Source organism: Daldinia loculata (assembly GCF_022478755.1).
Source record: "Daldinia loculata strain CBS 113971 unplaced genomic scaffold F4817scaffold_9, whole genome shotgun sequence".
NCBI classification, from domain to species: Eukaryota; Fungi; Ascomycota; class Sordariomycetes; order Xylariales; family Hypoxylaceae; genus Daldinia; species Daldinia loculata.
In genome coordinates this window covers 89,762-106,577 of record NW_026054863.1, presented here as the reverse complement: position 1 = coordinate 106,577, position 16,816 = coordinate 89,762, and the positions used below count along the sequence as shown (strand labels likewise).

General features: G+C 46.9%; 3 protein-coding genes across 3 annotated transcripts; 1 reads left to right on the top strand and 2 right to left on the bottom strand.

Annotated features, from left to right (window-relative positions):
• Positions 1 to 1,409: 1,409 nt before the first annotated feature.
• On the top strand, positions 1,410 to 2,625 carry F4817DRAFT_298326 (uncharacterized protein). Its single transcript, XM_049299761.1, has 2 exons — positions 1,410 to 2,333; positions 2,480 to 2,625. The coding sequence occupies exon 1, from the start codon at positions 1,521 to 1,523 to the stop codon at positions 2,157 to 2,159; it is 639 nt and encodes a 212-aa protein (XP_049161636.1). The 5' UTR covers positions 1,410 to 1,520; the 3' UTR covers positions 2,160 to 2,333; positions 2,480 to 2,625.
• A 1,195-nt stretch (positions 2,626 to 3,820) lies between these two features.
• On the bottom strand, positions 3,821 to 9,174 carry F4817DRAFT_329075 (uncharacterized protein). Its single transcript, XM_049302229.1, has one exon. The coding sequence runs from the start codon at positions 8,792 to 8,794 to the stop codon at positions 4,022 to 4,024; it is 4,773 nt and encodes a 1,590-aa protein (XP_049161635.1). The 5' UTR covers positions 8,795 to 9,174; the 3' UTR covers positions 3,821 to 4,021.
• A 1,146-nt stretch (positions 9,175 to 10,320) lies between these two features.
• F4817DRAFT_329073 (something about silencing, SAS, complex subunit 4-domain-containing protein) lies at positions 10,321 to 12,899 on the bottom strand. The gene is made up of 2 exons (XM_049302228.1): positions 11,873 to 12,899; positions 10,321 to 11,753 (listed from the first exon to the last, which is right to left on the bottom strand). The coding sequence occupies exons 1-2, from the start codon at positions 12,609 to 12,611 to the stop codon at positions 10,708 to 10,710; spliced, it is 1,785 nt and encodes a 594-aa protein (XP_049161634.1). The 5' UTR covers positions 12,612 to 12,899; the 3' UTR covers positions 10,321 to 10,707.
• Positions 12,900 to 16,816: the final 3,917 nt, after the last annotated feature.

Sequence of the window (16,816 nt, the reverse complement as noted above, 5' to 3'; positions counted from 1 at the left end):
TGTACATCCCACGACTTCCGTTATGTGCACACATACGGCTCACCGGAAGCGAGCCCTTGACTTCCGGCAATAGCTTTGTTAATGGGCTATGTATGTATCTCGATCTTAACTTAGAAGATTTATATTGCCATAATGCGTTAGTCGGCTAACTTATATGGATGATATGGTACGATGGCACCCTGAATGATGACGAATTCCGGCAACCATATCCTTGGGTTAACCATTAATCAGCTATATTCCAGGGCTTGCGGTTGCAATCCGGCTCCTTATCCGCTGAATCCGTGGTGGTAGTATCAGCGTGTAATTCTTTACCCTAGTATTCCCCATATCTTCAAGTACTCCTTCAAATACGACTATCAACGTGATACTACTATTGGATCCTTCCGTGAGCTGTGGCTAGGTATTTCCCTCTCCCCCGGACTTCCCGGACTAGCGAGGCAAAGTACCCGACCCGAAGGACTGGGCCAACATCTCCGGAATACGCAACCTGCCTTGTCATTCTTCAACGAAGATCTTGCCGAAAAAGGCATATGCAAACTAGAGATCATGCAACATGTTTAGATCCTTATGTTAGAGACACCCTCCCGTATTGTTAGCATTATACTCTAGGGGAGATATTTTAGAATTAGATCGTGAACTTGGTCAGATATACTTTCATAAAAAAGATCTAAATATTAGCTAAAGTTTCGCCAGGGAAACAATTTAATAATGCCATGCTTCTAAACTAGATGTTTTAAAAATTGACACCAGATTAAATCAATCAACATATATGTAGAATCATAGGATGATTTTTGGGAACATACCTATTTATGTAAATATTGGCTACCTTATTAAGCACTATACAAAAGTAATATATAACAACGATGTAGAGAGATCCGGGCTGGAAGAAGCTGTAAAATTGCCTTATAAAATACAATACAATACTTTACTAAAACGTTTTCTATAAGGTATCAGGTACCTAACGTGCATGTACAATGCAAGTTCATGTTGCCCAGTTATATCATCATACTTCGTTACAAAAGGACCCCAAAACTTGATGTATGTAGTTTCTAAGTACCTGTCCCACTAATAGGGCTGAAAAATAGGCGCGTAAGCGCGTAGGTGCGGGATGTCCCACCAAAAGGTACCTAGGTACGTACAACATCACCGCCAAAGTTGGACCCCGCAACTGCCAGTAGTGAATTTCAAGGTTGTCGCTATGGAAATTAAATTTATGTTTACCTTTAACCTCAACAACAACAACAAAACACATTGCAATATTCAGCGCTCGCAGTCTATCCTGTATCTACATTGCTAAGCATTCTTCACTAACAATTGGATCAATATCTCTAAATCAATTACTTCGTATCACTCATTAAAAACATCAAATATCTGCCTTCTTTTATTGGTATCGCTATCCTCTCTTTAAGCGACAACCCTCAGATCAGCGCAACACTACGAGCAAAACGAAAGACCAAAGCCAACACTATAGCAACCGAGACCCTCACCAAAAAGAAAATAACCAAAAAACCAAACACACAATGCTCCGTCGCCCACCAACAACGCTTACCCTCACCGCCGAAGATGTCGCCGCGTACGAAGACCGCCGCTTCGCAGCCATGCAAGCCCAATCGCAAAACCAGACAAGCTCACGTGCTCCCTCTCACCCATTACAACCGCAACCTACCGCAATGGACACTTCTTCCTCGTCCGTAACTCCGTCGCCGCCACGAATCGAAGACGACGAAGATATGCAAGACATGGACGTAGACGCAGACGTAGACGCAGACGTAGACGCGGACGCAGACGAAGCCGATACAAGCGACCCCTTCGTAATGGCGCCCCGCCGCGCCGCCCGCGAACAATTCAGCAGGCGCGAGCAGTCACCCGGCCAGGCACGCGCCGCATACCTTCAGCAAATGCGAGCATCACGGAGCCAACACACCACTCCAACCGCACCAGCCCCCTCGACACGAATGCAGCGGATCACGGGCGCGAGCGGGAATACAGGGCAGACAGGAAGGACGGCGGGGACGGCTCGATCAGCGACCAGCAGACAGGGAAGCACGGAGCCAACTACCGCGGCCCCGTCACAAGCACCGCGTATGATGACGCGGAGTAGAGAAGAGCGGATAGGTATTGCGGGGTCGACGGCGGGGACGGGGTCGAGACGGCGTTAGGACCCTGCCATTGCGATCATCCGTTAATTTTTGCGTTGCTGGTGTGGGCATGGCGTAATCTGGCTGTTGCTTCTTACCTTTTAAGGATTAAGGAACTGGATCATATGGGAATGGGGGCAATGACTAAGGACACACTTGATTTGATATGCTAGCTATGCTAGAAAGAGCGAAATAGTAAGTCTACCTTATCTCTTATTTATTTCTTTCTTTTTTCATGGTTCCCGAGTCTCGAAACGTGGTCGACCTGTGTTTAGAGGCAATCCTATACCTAGGACCCTGTTTTAAACGAATGCGTTACTCACATTTATTCCACAGTGAAGACTTCCAATATATATAAGATACACACAAACACTCTCGCAGCCCCCGTGCAAGTATCGCTAGTCCAGCATTTTCACCATCGTTCAACACCAAATCCAACATGCTGAGCTCACCATAACCACAACAGCCATCTTATCTATCTACCCTCCTCACTCCCCTCTTCTCCCCACAGCAAACCAAGAACCAGCCATCCCACCCATCTCCCCATCTATCAAAGTACAGCGAAGCCCCTCCCAGAAGAAGTTCCATCTAGTCACAAGCTCGCACGCACAGAACCCCAGCATCTCGCATCGCGAGATAGCCTACGGCTCTTCTGTGCCCCAAGAGCGACTTCGTCCCTGCTAGTCAGTCAAGCGCTGCCGAACCAGGTAGCTGCATATTGCATAGCAGAGGCGATTTAATGTGACAAAGATGGAACTTCCTACAGGAGAGGCGGAGACTAGGAAATGATATCTGGAGCGGTGGGTTTAAGGGGTGCTTGCGTGTCTTGCTTGTTGCGTGTGGGACGGGGTGGGTGAAAGGGTAGATGGGCAGGTATCTGTTTGTTTATGTGAGCTCTCAAATGCTTTAGCGAAAACAGAAAGCAGAGTGAATACGATATATCTAGCGAGGATGGCGAAGAAGGGGCTACTAAGATCAGGAGTATGTCGATTCCAATTCGCCCCAAACTTAGAGCTTCTCGAAGGCTGAGGTTAGTTTTTCCCCCTAAGACTCCCTTTGCCGTGTCCTTAAGAAACATGCTGACCTCTATTATTGTAGTGCTGCAAAGCGGACTCGAATGAAGGAGAGGAAGGGGAAGAGATATATATCTGAGAACTGCGATTGGATTGTATTAGAGATTGGAGATCATTGCCTACCTTGTTAGCGTTCCCAACATGTGGGATACAAAAGCTACGTATAATAGATGGATGTCTAGAAAGTAGTAATTGAATCAGTCGGGGCTGAAGCCATATTCGCTAATGTCAAAACAATAACCGAAAAAGATATATCGAGCGTATCGGGGAATACTATCCATCTACGAGCCTGGGGCTAGGTCTGTAGTATATCACATAGACAAATCACGGTTACGTTCTGCTACACGTCTACAGGCAATAGAGCACTGTACTCTGCATTAAAAAAAGACTTCGTAATCAACGCCACCTACTAGGCTTAACTAGTAATGTACGCACTTGGCCCATTGCTTTCCTTCCTTCCTCCTCTGCTAGGACTCGATGCCAGGACCTGCAGATAGCAACAGTAGCTACTCATTGCAAGTCTTGAGGTGTTAAATCCATCCGCCCCTCCGTCCATTCACTAACCACTGTCCACCTATTCATTGTTTCCTAGTGAAATGTACACGTACGAAAAAAAAAAAAAAAAAAAAAGGCAACCGCATTTTGGCCGGAGTCATATCCTCTTGTTCCTAACGCCGATGCCATGCATTGCAAAAAAGAAGTGAATATATTTGCGAACAAAAGGGGGCCAGGTAATCCCACTAAGCTTAGCGGGTACCATGTAGCTCCGTATACTCAAGCAAAACAAACGACGATGCATTCATTACCGTATTAAGTCCCTGGTGACCCCGACGTAGGCGGCTTCAGCTTGATCTTTAGCTTGGGAGGGCCTTTCGGTGCCGGAGGGGACGAGGATGGTTGAGGTTGTTTCGGCGGCGCGGGGTTGGCCGGCGCTGCTGACGGGAGCGGCTTGCGCATTTCCGGAAGAGGTTTTCTAGGCTTTCCGTTGTTTCCGCTTGACTGAGAGGAATGTGACGGTACCTTGAAGGAAGAATTGGGTCTAGCAGGGGGGTTCTGAGAGGAGGATTGTGCTGCCGAAGATGATTTCATAGGAGCAAAATCCGAAACCCTAGCCGCAGGCGAGGCCGGACGAGCGCCTTGACGTGGGTTGAAGCCGCCTAGTTTATCCTCTGGTCTACGATGCTTAAGCGTAGCTCGGATTGAACCAGCTTGAGGTACGTTGTCTTTGCGTCTACGTAATCTGTCCCAGGCCTTGAACTTCACTGTGACCAGCATCTTAGGCTTCCGTCGTTTTCCAAGTTTCTCCAATTCCGCCCTGGGAATCTTAGAGGTATCAAGTTTGACCATTTTAGTCGGCCGAGGGCCATCGCCTTCGGTGCTCGCCCGTTTAAGGGGCTTCGAATGCTTCGGGGGGGCTAAATGACTGCTTACATTAACCTTCGAAGGCGCTGGCCTTGGCTCGGGTTGCGGAAGTTCGACCGTAGGTCGTACGGGGGCCTGGACGGAAATGCTGTCTTTGTGAGAATCGCCTATTTTGGGCCTTTCCTGAGAAGAACTCGACGAAGAAGCTTTTTGGGATGTGGCTACGGCGGTGGGCTGCTTTGCCTGTTTTTGAATGGGTTTTTCTTTCGATTCCTGGGTAGCGGGCTGCTTCACAGGAGGAACAGGCTCTCTTTCCTTCGACGTAAGCGAGGGCTTTAAAGAAGGAAGTGCAGTAGACTTGGGTGCAGGAACAGCTTCCAAAGGTTTTAGAGTGGGAGCAGTTGGTGCAGGTAGCGGAGGAGCTTGGGCGGCCGAAGGCGTTGCAGCTTTCGAACCTGAGCTGATGTTTCGGTTGAGGTTTAGAGTGATGGTTCGCTTGGGTTCTGGTTTGGGTGGCAACGGTTGTGTAGCGTATACCTTGCGTGGTTTCCTCCTAAAATGCCGCTTGAATGTCACCAAGCATCTAGACCTACTTTTCTCGCCACGCTCGACGGTCCAGTAGGTAGGATAATCGAAAGACAAAGTTAGTGATGGTTCATCCTCGACTAGTATCGAGCATAGCTCGAGAAGATTAATTCGCTCTGATACAGTCAAGATAGGCGAGTCTATCGCATTCCAAATGGCTTTCTGTAAGTTCTCATTGTCCGTAGTCTCCCTCTTCAGGGCCGCAAGCGCTACTGAGAGATCTTCCTTGCGGGCCTTTGCCTTTTTTCTAGCCTCCATCGTTTCATCGTCACGCTCAACGATAAGGTCATCTCCCGCTGGCTGATTTGGCGCTCGCTCCTCTGGCCGTTCGTTTTCTCCAATAGCGATACTGGCAAAGCCACGACAGAGGGCTTTGAATAGTCGGTCTCGGACGAATGGTGAAGGATCGGTACTGGTCAAATTCAGGTAAAATTGCAGGAACTTAGGGCTTTCCAGCATTCCTAGTTCGATAAGTGATTCGCAGGCCTTGACACGGACAAGGTCATAAGTCTGGTCCTGTAGGTATTGAACAAATACGACGGGGTCCTTTTTAATAACCTCCGCTTTCATTAAACGGCAGAGAGCATCGAGTGCGGCCGTGGTGAAGCAGTTCTGGTACGAAGGAGAGTACTCATCCATCCTACGATATCGCTCGATCTCCTCCATTGCCAGCCTACGGAATTCCTCTGGCTCTGAATCGATAGGATCGGCCATTACCTCGTCACCGTCGGCGTCCTCGAAGGCGAATGACATGGACTTTTGTTGTTTAGTTTTCTTCTCGTCTGGAATTTGACAAATAGCCAAGGCTTTGATTAACCTGCAGATATATGGCTGATCGGAATAGATATTGGTCGAATTGTCATTGGCTTGAAGTTGCTCGAGGATGAACATGCGCGCATCTTTAGGACACCTGCCGTCTTCGCCACGGACGCGGGATATAGCCTCGGGGATAGTACGTTGAATTAGGTATTGGCGCTTATTTGAGAAGTCATTCGGCAAGGGGGTATATGTTCCCGGCTGACAAAAGAAATGCTGGAAGATTTTCATCAAATGCCGAAGCCCTATCCAATTCACATGCTCATTCACCGCATGGCGAGGAAGCTCATCGGCCGCCATGACGCGTATCCCGTAGTAATATCGAGGATCCAATACAGTCCGAGCGAGTATGGTTGAGACGAGAGGGTGGGGTCCTGTCTTAGAAAAGCTCCTGTGAAGAAATAGCATGGAGTCTTGCTGTGCAACAACATCTCTATCTTGTTGCAGTTGCGATGCGTACATGTAAGCAGGGAGATTTGTTTGCATCTCGCAGATCCACTCAAAGTCGGCATCCATTCGTATCCATTCGTAAGATTCTTGGTCCATCTTCGCTTCAGTTTCTTCGTCCCAATCACGGAAATCCCATTCTTCCATCTCATCCTGGTGCTGCATAACATCACCTAAATAATAAAGATCCCTATGCCCATCCTCGTTCCCTTTCGTACTGCTGGCCAATGCCCTTTCGCGCTGCCGACGGTTCCTCTTGAGCCTCTTGTATTTTGTGTTGTAGGGTATCTCGAACTTCACAGATTTGGCAGTATCCTCTCGAATTTCAACTATGTGTTCGTAAGGCGTGCCATCTGCTTCATGAATTCTGATAGTCATGGGCCCGGTAAAAGACTGTTGCAATTCGGCTGCGTAAACGGCATGGTTCTCTTCCATGACATCCCTCCAGAAGTCATTCTTGTCGAGCGGCCTGGCCTTGAGAAAAGCTATATCTTGAGTTTGTCGAATTGTCATCTCAACACATAATCGTTTCTTGTTAAACCGTTGGAAGACTTCGAACCTCGGGCATCCAGACATGAGCACCCATTGATTCCAGAAGTGCTCCAGCCTCGTGTTTCCGGCCTTCTCGCAAGCTCTGCGGAATGCATTGGATTCTAAAATTTCGTCGAGGGCCTGGCCGGACGTATTTGCTTTGCTGACCATTCGAGATATGATTTTGGAGATTCCTGTAGAGCTAGATGATTTGGAAAGACGGCGATCTAGGATGAACAGTACTAGAGGTGCCTTAAGATTCATGAAATCCACCTCGAAACTGCCCAAGTAAAGGTGTTCGCCGATGTCTTGCAGAGACGGACGTTTTATGTCGACCTCAACAAGCCGATCCGACATCGACTTCATCCGAAACCTGTATTCATTGTTACCGCACAATGTCTTCATAAAATGGTCAGTTAAGAACCATGCTATCCCAACGACGAGCCATATGTCTCCTTTTGTGTTAGGAACGATGTTGACGCCGAACCACTGGCTTGCTAGCGAGTACACCAGCGTCCTTGTAGTTTCCACTTCGGTATCAATAATATCCGCAGGGTAGAGTAGCCTAGTGCTGCATAGCGAAAAGGCGCACAGAGGTATAGTGTCCTCAACCATGTCATCAACGAAGCAGACCTTGTAGCTCTCAAACGGATACCGACCGAAAGTGAGTACGAAGTAATCCACCGCCGTGACGAGAGTAGAACACGTGTTTCTAACCTCTTCCGCACGACCTGGAAGGCAATACCCGTGGACCTTGACGGCGTTGACACCAAGCTTAGTGTCGTCCTCTTCACTGCGGAATTCCGACCACAGGTCTACGTGCTCAAAAGGCCCAACGGCAAAACCAATATGCTTTGCCGCCTTGTTACGATCGATCTCAAAAGTCATAGTCTTCTTGGTTTCATCGTCTTTGTGAACCACCTCGCTAGTCAAATACCCTGAGCAGACGACGGTCATATCTAGCATTTTGTCTTCCTCCGTAAGGGCGATATCCACTGTTCTAGGTTCATCCTCGCCGTGTTTCCTTTTGTGGCTTCTATTAGTAGGACCAACTCCCTTAGGTTGTTGCGTCGTAAGCGGCTTGCGGAACGCATCGCCGAGTGTCCGAGGGCAAGTGATAGAAATCTTCCAAGAATTTCGCGAGCCCGGATCATCGACACACGGAAAGATAGAAGATGCCGTACCAGGCTCGATAGAGTGACGGGTATAGACGTGAGGGTATCGGATATCCGCCTCATCAACACCAACGAATTGGAGACCATCGCAGACATTTTTCAGCTTGAAGGGAATGCGAATCCTGTAGCCGCCTATCGTGCCGTCAGAGTGTAGGAGTATATCTTGCTGGTCGGATTTCTGAGAGTCTTTATTCTTCTGTAGCACTTCGTCTACACTCGGGAGTTTGACTCTAATGGATCCATCAAGAGGAGTACAACACTTTAGGTCATGGTCTAGCGCTGACACTTCCTTGCGTTTGTGGTGTAGCAACGGCTGCATGCGGCGCTTCTTAATCGGCCACTGAGGTGCTGACCATCGGTAGTGTTCAGGTGTTCGTATTGATTCGCAAGGATCGGTGTAGGAGGCCTCCACCTCACAGTTGCTAACGGTGATTTGAGCCACATCGATATCACACTGACGGGCGTCGATAAAGACTTCGGAAACATCGAGGAAAGGAACGATTAGAATGTCGGATCGCCCGTGGACGCGCTTTTGGGCAAAATCGATTTCGAGATCGACATTCTGGGTGAAGACGACGTAAGGGCGAGGAGGGGTGTCATCGACAGGAAGCTCAACGGGAGGAGTATCGCCGGCCTCGATATGTTCTGGCTCTGCGATGCCAGGCATGCTGAGCGTCTGCGAAGCCGCTATGCTACGTAATGGTCGTATGCATCGGTAAGTTTGGTCTTTCTAGGAGCTGTTGTAAATGTATGACACTAGAAAGAGGTAAACCTGCGGGGGGTAGTTTTCCAGATACACCAAAGTATATCGAAGATAGTTAGTGGAATAAATGTCGGTGTTTTAGGTTAGCCTCACACGCGATTGTAGAGCGCGCTGAAGGATCGCGGCTACAATACGCGCAGAGTACGAAGTAATACTATTAGCTATTGTGCGGAACAATGAGTTCCAAATAATCAGTCTTGATGCGCAGGCATAAAGGCGAAGAAAAATGTGGTTTGTCGAAAAAAAAGGTCGGTTAATCAACAAGAGCTTCGCGCAGTTTCAGAAAGCTCCCACCTCGACCTGACCTACGTAGCTACCATATTACAAAGCTGCAAAGGTAAGAACGGCCTAACGAATCGATAGTACATGTAAGGTCCGTGCATCTCTAGGCAAGCGCCGCATACTCTCATGTACCTAAGTACCACCTACTTTACTTGTGTACATTATGGGGCTGGGGGGGTCTATTGACATTATGTCAGCAAAGGTGTCAGTGTAATTACATAATTACAGGCCCTTAAGACCATGTCAACAGGTCAATACAATGTCTGCAAAGCTTGTTGTACCGATTTCATTGCAGGTACTTACAAGTCAATACTAATAGACAGTATGTCAAGGTATTTATTATGTCAAAGGTACTGTCTATTTCGCCGTAATTGCCAGGCCTGTTAACGATGTCCAAATAGCCACTATGTCCACAACGATGTCAGGAATTCAACATAATGTCAGCCCCGGGTATATACAGGTTAAATAAATGCCTGGAGTATGCATATATACTGCAATACAGTAGACTTTAATTATTCGTAATCGTAATGACCTCGTAGTGTAATGGTAAAACACGTAGCCCGTAATCTCGTAATAATAGTTCAAGTAATCTTTTCAATTGACTTTTACATGTGCCTGTGCCTGTGCTGTATATATATAAGTATGTTGAAGGCCTTGTATTAGATTACAAGGCCTTCTATTCTTTTTTTTTTTTTTAATATATTAGATTACCTGGCCTGACATAGTCTCTTGGCCTGACATGGTCTTATATATGACATATATCGATTAGGTGACTGTGACTACCGTTGGTGACGATCTCTAAAAGGCTATTCTTTCCCAATATATCAGTATTTTGGAAGCAATACGATTACAATAAGGTATAATCGTATACGTACGGTAGCTATTTCAGACCTGGTCATCTTTATAATCTGGATATAATCACCCCCGGGGGTGACCATACTACAAATACTAGCGAATCGCCGTAGTAACAGTCATTTGACATGCGCATGGCCGACATTATGTCCACACCTCAACACGTATGCTGACACCATGTCAATAGACCCCCCCAGCCCCATAATGTACCTCTTACGGTACCTGTACTTAATATATTACCTAAACTAAAAGATGCGAGGTCCCGAGATGGTGGTACGCAGCATCCAAACTCTGCCCCTCTAGTTAGGTACATATCACAACGGGACAGTTAAACGCTCGAGTTGCTGCATGTCTCATATTGTTCTTGATGCTACCTACTACCTAATCCACCTGACACCTATTATGTTTTGCCTAGCAGATAAGTCTCTCAGGTTCACTGCCATCAATATCATTTCATGTATCACTATAGGCTTTAGCAGGAGTTTTGCTATTAGGCCATCACATCAAATGCCCAAACGCATCGTTATATAGTACGAACAAAGGTTCGAATCCAGAGCCACATTCAGTCGCACTTGAGTGAATAGGAACTTTAGTGTCCCGATAGTCCAGCAATAAACATATATGCTAAGTGTTGCCTTATATCCCGAAGGCAAACATGAAAGCCCTAACACCGATTCAATAAATCAATGCTGACGCTGACGCCTTTCCCGCCTCTTTTGCCTCTCGTGGGCTTTCAAAGTCTCCATGTCACGGTATTCTTCGGGTAATTCAAAGTCGTCCTCGACCATATCTGGGATAGGATGGCCCCAGGCTACAATAGTCCTTCCTCTTCGCCGGCCCTTGTTGAGAGCTGCTTCACGCTGATGCTTCTTGACAAAGAACGACGTAAACTCCTTTGCCACATATGGTTCTGGGGACTTTGGAGGTGGTTCACCCCGAGATCTCTTAGAGCTCGATGCAGTGTACTTAGCCCGTGCTAACGCCTCGTCAAGAAGTTGCCTTGCAGATGCGTCGGCATCACTATAGTCTGGGGGATCACCGTCGCTAACATCTTCCCGGATATCGTCGTCTGTTTCAACGTCGCCCATTTCTTCATCCGCATCTGAAGCACTCTCCTGGCTTAGTTGCTCGTCATCGTTATCTTCCTCCTCAGTTTCTTTTTCTTCGTTTTCTTCTGCCTCTTCCGCTAACGCGCGTTCCTTCATAAGCTTCCTCTTTTTCTCTTCTTGACTCCATACGCGGAATTTTTCCAAGATCGCTTGACAACCCTTAATGAAGTGATCTCGGGCAGGCTCAAATGTCTTCTTACGGCTTTCAGTGACACCACTGACACCCATTGTTCTTAGCCAGTCATGGCCTTGGAGCTCATTGAGCAGCCGAATGATTTGGTCCTTCTCATGTTGTGCGCGACCTTTTTCTGTATTTCGGATCGATTTTTCTAACCTCTCAGCTTTTTTATGCGCTGGTCCAAAATAAGCATCTGGTAGGGGATCCTCAACATCTTTGCCATTATATCGTGCTTCAAGAAAGGCGAAATCAATTCGTTGAGAGTCGTACAGGTTAGCGAACAGATTATCACCGTAAGTTCGCACTGTATTATATATAGTGTGGGGTCGCTCGCTGGCGTCTGTCGTTGCGTCTGGAGGGGGTACAGGGGGTTGTGATTGATGACTACTAGAGAGGGGATTGGTATCGACGAGGACAATTGGGGTATCGAGGTTAAGAACGTCTAGTTTCTGGTATTAGCAACTGAAGGAATACATCTTGAGAAAAGTGTAATAATATAGGTATAGTTTTCAATTGGGAAATTAGAAATTGGGAATTGTAGTATTCCGTAGTTGCACTTACGTTGTTCTTTAGGATCATTACCGATTACTTCATCATAATCGGGGAAATATGCTGACAACTCGCTCTTGAAGCGAGTTGCCTCTTGTGACCGCAACTTGCGACCGGGCCGTTCTGTTGCCGAATTGGTATCGGTTGCACTTGGTTGTAATCTATCAAGTTCATGTTTAATCCCATTGATAGCTTTTTCCTTATGCCTTTTTAAACCAGGTTCTACTACTGTCGCCGTCTTGGCAGTTTCCCGTTGAGCAGGGAGAATTTGCGTTGATGCGACCGGAAACTCGTTCGTATGAGTTTCGGTTTGAAGTTGGGGTTGTGGCTTCACCGTGTTCACCGTGTTCACTGTGATGGATCTATGAGGATTGGTAGGAGGAATGGGTCTTGCTAGAATTTCGACAGTAATTCGGGCTCTTTTGGTCTTGGGAGGGTCGTAGTTATTAGCGATAGAATCTAGAGGGCGCTTCATTCGTGAAGGACTCGTCTGTTGAAGGATGTTTTGCGAGTTTCGCGTTTTGATATGTGTCGCGATGGCATGAGCATGTTTAGCAGCCACGCTATTAGCGTCAAGACTTGCAGTAGTTGGATTGATGTTTTTAATATTAGGATTAATTGTGTGGTTAGTTGTGTGCTGTTGATGAGGATGAGTATGGGAATGGGGATGGGGATGGGGATGGGCGCGTCGCTGGTAGTGCTGCTGCTGGGGGCGCTGGAGCGCATCAGGTCGTCGCGAAGAGGTAGCCATCAATTCGTGGTGTATGAATTGACATAATGATCATAATGATCGCTGGTGGCACAGGACAAGATTAATATGGTATTTACGAAATGCGCATTGACGTACCAAAGCAATTAGATAAATTTCTTGGGGCCAAAATCAAACTTCTGGGCGCCTCTGTCATCAATTGATCACTCTTTTAGTTATTACAGATGCACGCGCGCAACGCTGGACTCTTACTATGGTACCCAACTATAGTTGTAGTATGTACAGTGCGCATCTAGGCAGCTCCTTTATGGTTTGGGCGTTCGCTATGGCACTCTCCCCCAGACTTGGAGGCCGCCTCCTTGTTCCGTTGTTCGTATAGGTACAGGTAGTTAGCTTAAACCTTACATGTAGGTACTATTGAACATTAGATGAGTCATCTAAGCACTGTTCTGTTAAACTGTATGCAAGCCCCCCCATGCACATGCCGTAAATATGTACTTGATTACCTCTTTCGATGTTCTAATTTAAAACATAGGAAGTAACAGCATGAAATGTACGGGACTGTATTCAGCAATGTATTCATCATCGTAACTTCAGTAATTTATATCTTAGATGTACATGTATTGTTTGACTCCAGACTCTTAAAAACCGAGCAACCTAATCTTTGTTTTGTAACAATTGCTTTAAATCTTCAACCTCCAAATATCAAATCAGCAACAACTATCCCAATTCCTAAATGATATACAAAGCAGATCGCTCTTAATGAGATAATGAATCTTGCCACACATAATACCGTCACAACGGATTAGGCTTACTGATGTCACACCATAGGGCTATCGAAGCGAGATATGCCGGGAAACGTACCTTAGTTCACCTGCAGGTTTTATCTTTCCGAAGCCCGCCTGATCTTGGTAACATGTCTGCTATTTGTAAACGGTCGATTACATGAAGCCATGGTCTAAACCAATGATGATAGGCGAGACCGTCTAAATCTTCATCTGAATTCCGAAGGAAGTAATGAAGGGGACATGTCCAAGTTACAAGCTCTTTACTCTTAATTGTCCTCGGATTTTCTACAATGTGTAGCCCAGTCTTCGCTTTGGTAATAGTTACTAGTTAACTATATCCGAAAACTATGAAGTTTCTAACTGTATAAATAAGTAAAAAAATATGCAACTGTAGCTCCTGTGTCTTTTGATACCATGTTAATACAGCAGGTATATGTTACAGATACGCTATAATTATAGCAAGATGTAGGTGCATATAACTTCACGAATGTCAATAATATTAAAAGTCACAGAAGCAAACTACATTTGAAAATAATATGACTGACTACCTCATTGCATACAGTTAAGTATACTCCTATTTATTATCACAAGCATTACATATGACATTAACCTATGTAATTAGTAAGCTCTACCGTTAAGTAAGCCCATTCCTCTTTCTCGCTGTCATGTTACACGAAACAGATGTTAAATCTGGCACGCACATAGTATGCCGTTTAACCGACATACGTATAGGTACCTTTGGGTAGGTAATTACGTCATTCTGGACAGAGCCACTGACGATATCAGGCATTTATACATATCAAAATTCCCTATACACCTACAATTACACGCATTACCTGGAGGTTTTCCGAATATCGTCAGTTTAACTTCTCAACTATCTAGGTAACCTATCAAACCTATCAGTAGCCACACATGGCATCGCAGCGATACAGTAGCCTTAAGCTTCCTCGTCTTCATTTTTAATGGTGACCTTTCTACTGTGACGATATAAGTCGTAAGATGGCCAGGATGGCCCATAATGTTACGCCAATACTGTCACCCGCAAGTGGACGATCTCCATCCCTATCCATATCTCTATCTTCATCTCACTCGTTAGCCCCGCAGCTCGCCGCCGCTACACCGGGGTCTCTCCCGCTAACCCCACCGTCATCGCCCGGTCCGTACAGGGAATCTAAAAATTCCCCGGATACTACTACATCACACCTGAGTCACCAGAGTCGCCAGGAATACTTAGACTCTCTGCAACCGCCATCCAAGGAGGAGTTCCAGCGTCTAACAAAACTACAAGAACAGCGCGAAAAAGAGCATAAGCGTCGCGATCAAGAGCTACGCCGCCAAAGCTTAGTAATTGCCCACACGAGCATGCAGGCAAGACGAGACTTCATGCAATCGAAGGTAGCTGAGGAAGAGGAGCGTCTAGGACACCATCACTCTATATTCAGGCATAAACATTCAAATTTTAAATCGCGCTCCAGGCCGAGTAGCAAGGATGCAATGTCTAACGGAAAAAGCGAAGCCGCAGATGACTGTATCAGGTCGAAGGCGGCAACCGTAATTCAACGAAGCTATCGTGGATATCGTGTGCGCAGAGAGATGCAAGGGCTAGGTTTAGATGCAGGTACCAGGTGGACACATGCAATCAGAGACGCACAATGGAAAGACCTAAACACGCCTCGAGCTAGACAGGAATCACAGGATAGCTCGCAAAGCATTGAGAACGGTGACGCAGGCAACCAAAGGACGCCTAGCAGTAGCCGATCCACAGCACGGAGGAATTGGATGAGGGTGGCCAAGATAGCCCGCCACGCCGGGGCAGATGAGGATTCTGACGATGCGGAAGATAGTTCATCCTCGTCACTCAACGAAGAGGATTTGCAAGGTATGCGTGCCGAAAAGAAGGCAGAAGTGAGAAAGAAGCGGATGAAGTCTCGAGCAAAGAGACGAGAACGCGCTAGAATGATGGGACTACAATACTTCCTAGAAATGGTCGACCTTAAGCATCGGTACGGGTCTAACTTGAGAGCATACCACGAAGAATGGAAGAAATCTAATACCAACGAGAACTTCTTTTATTGGCTAGACTATGGTGAAGGTAGGCAAATCGACTTGGCAGCCTGTCCTAGGGAAAGGTTGGATCGCGAGCAGGTGCGGTATCTGAGCCGAGAGGAGAGGCAGTATTATCTAGTGAAAGTCGATGTGGAAGGCCGTCTAGTTTGGGCCAAGAATGGCATGCGTATTGACACCACAGAAAAGTGGAAGGACAGCATTCATGGTATCGTCCCGATCGACGACCCTACGCCCTCATTCTCAGCAAATATCGAGTCACACGTACAAGTCAAATCTAACGTAGAATCGCCCCCACAGCCGCACAGCCACTCAGGTTCGTCGTCTCTGAGGTCTTCACGAGAGTCGGAGCTAGAAGCTGCAATGGCAGCAAAGTACGCGGACCCTGACTTTGACGACCGAAAGGGTGTTAGGAAAATCCGACACGTATCAGCCGCAACAATATTCAACAAGCTCCTCCGCAAGACGGTCCGCAAAAATACGTGGATATTTGTTGCCGACACATCGTTCCGCTTGTATGTCGGCGTCAAAAACAGTGGCGCCTTCCAGCACAGCTCGTTCCTACAAGGATCGCGGATATCCGCAGCCGGGTTGATTAAGATAAAAAACGGCCGGCTATCAAGCCTGTCGCCACTCTCGTATGTAACATTGAGAGTTCCTTCCCCCTTTTCGGCCTGCCTCGGGAGTTATTATTGCTCTCGAGGCTTGCTAGGCTCACCAAGCCCCTTACTAAAGAAGTAATCATTAACTCGTTAAATAGAGGCCATTACCGCCCTCCGGCTTCAAACTTCCGCGCCTTTGTGCACAGTCTAGAGGAAGAAGGCGTAGACATGTCGCACGTGAGCATCAGCAAAAGCTACGCCGTCCTAGTCGGGCTGGAGGCATACGTCAAGACGAAGAAAAAGGGCAAAGAGGCGATGCAGACGCTCACGCACCAGAAGCAGAAGCTGTTCGACCCCGAAGAGGCCCGGAAGAAAGAGGAGGCGGAGCTCGATACAAGCGAAAGCGCAGCAAAGGAACGGAAAGTTCTCGAGAAGGAGAGGGAAAAGGAAGAGGTCCGCCGCGTCGAGAATAAGGCGACTTTCAAGTTTACGCAGAAATTGCAGAGGTTTGGATTCCAACCGAGGACTCCATCTGGTCAAAAGAATAGCGACACGACAAATGATTCAAAGAAGCATTGATGACGGTATGAATAGCATTGGGTCGGGTAATACTTTACGGGTCTTGATTACGGTCTTTGGTTATCGGCGTTCCATCGTGATATCCTTTGTTTGCTAGAGCGGTATACATTGGCTGGAAGCTCATGACGGCGTTTAATGATCATACATTGCAGGGTTTTACCATCATAATCTCTTTAATATCAAGCTATGACGAGTCTTACCGGATAAGTCTTGT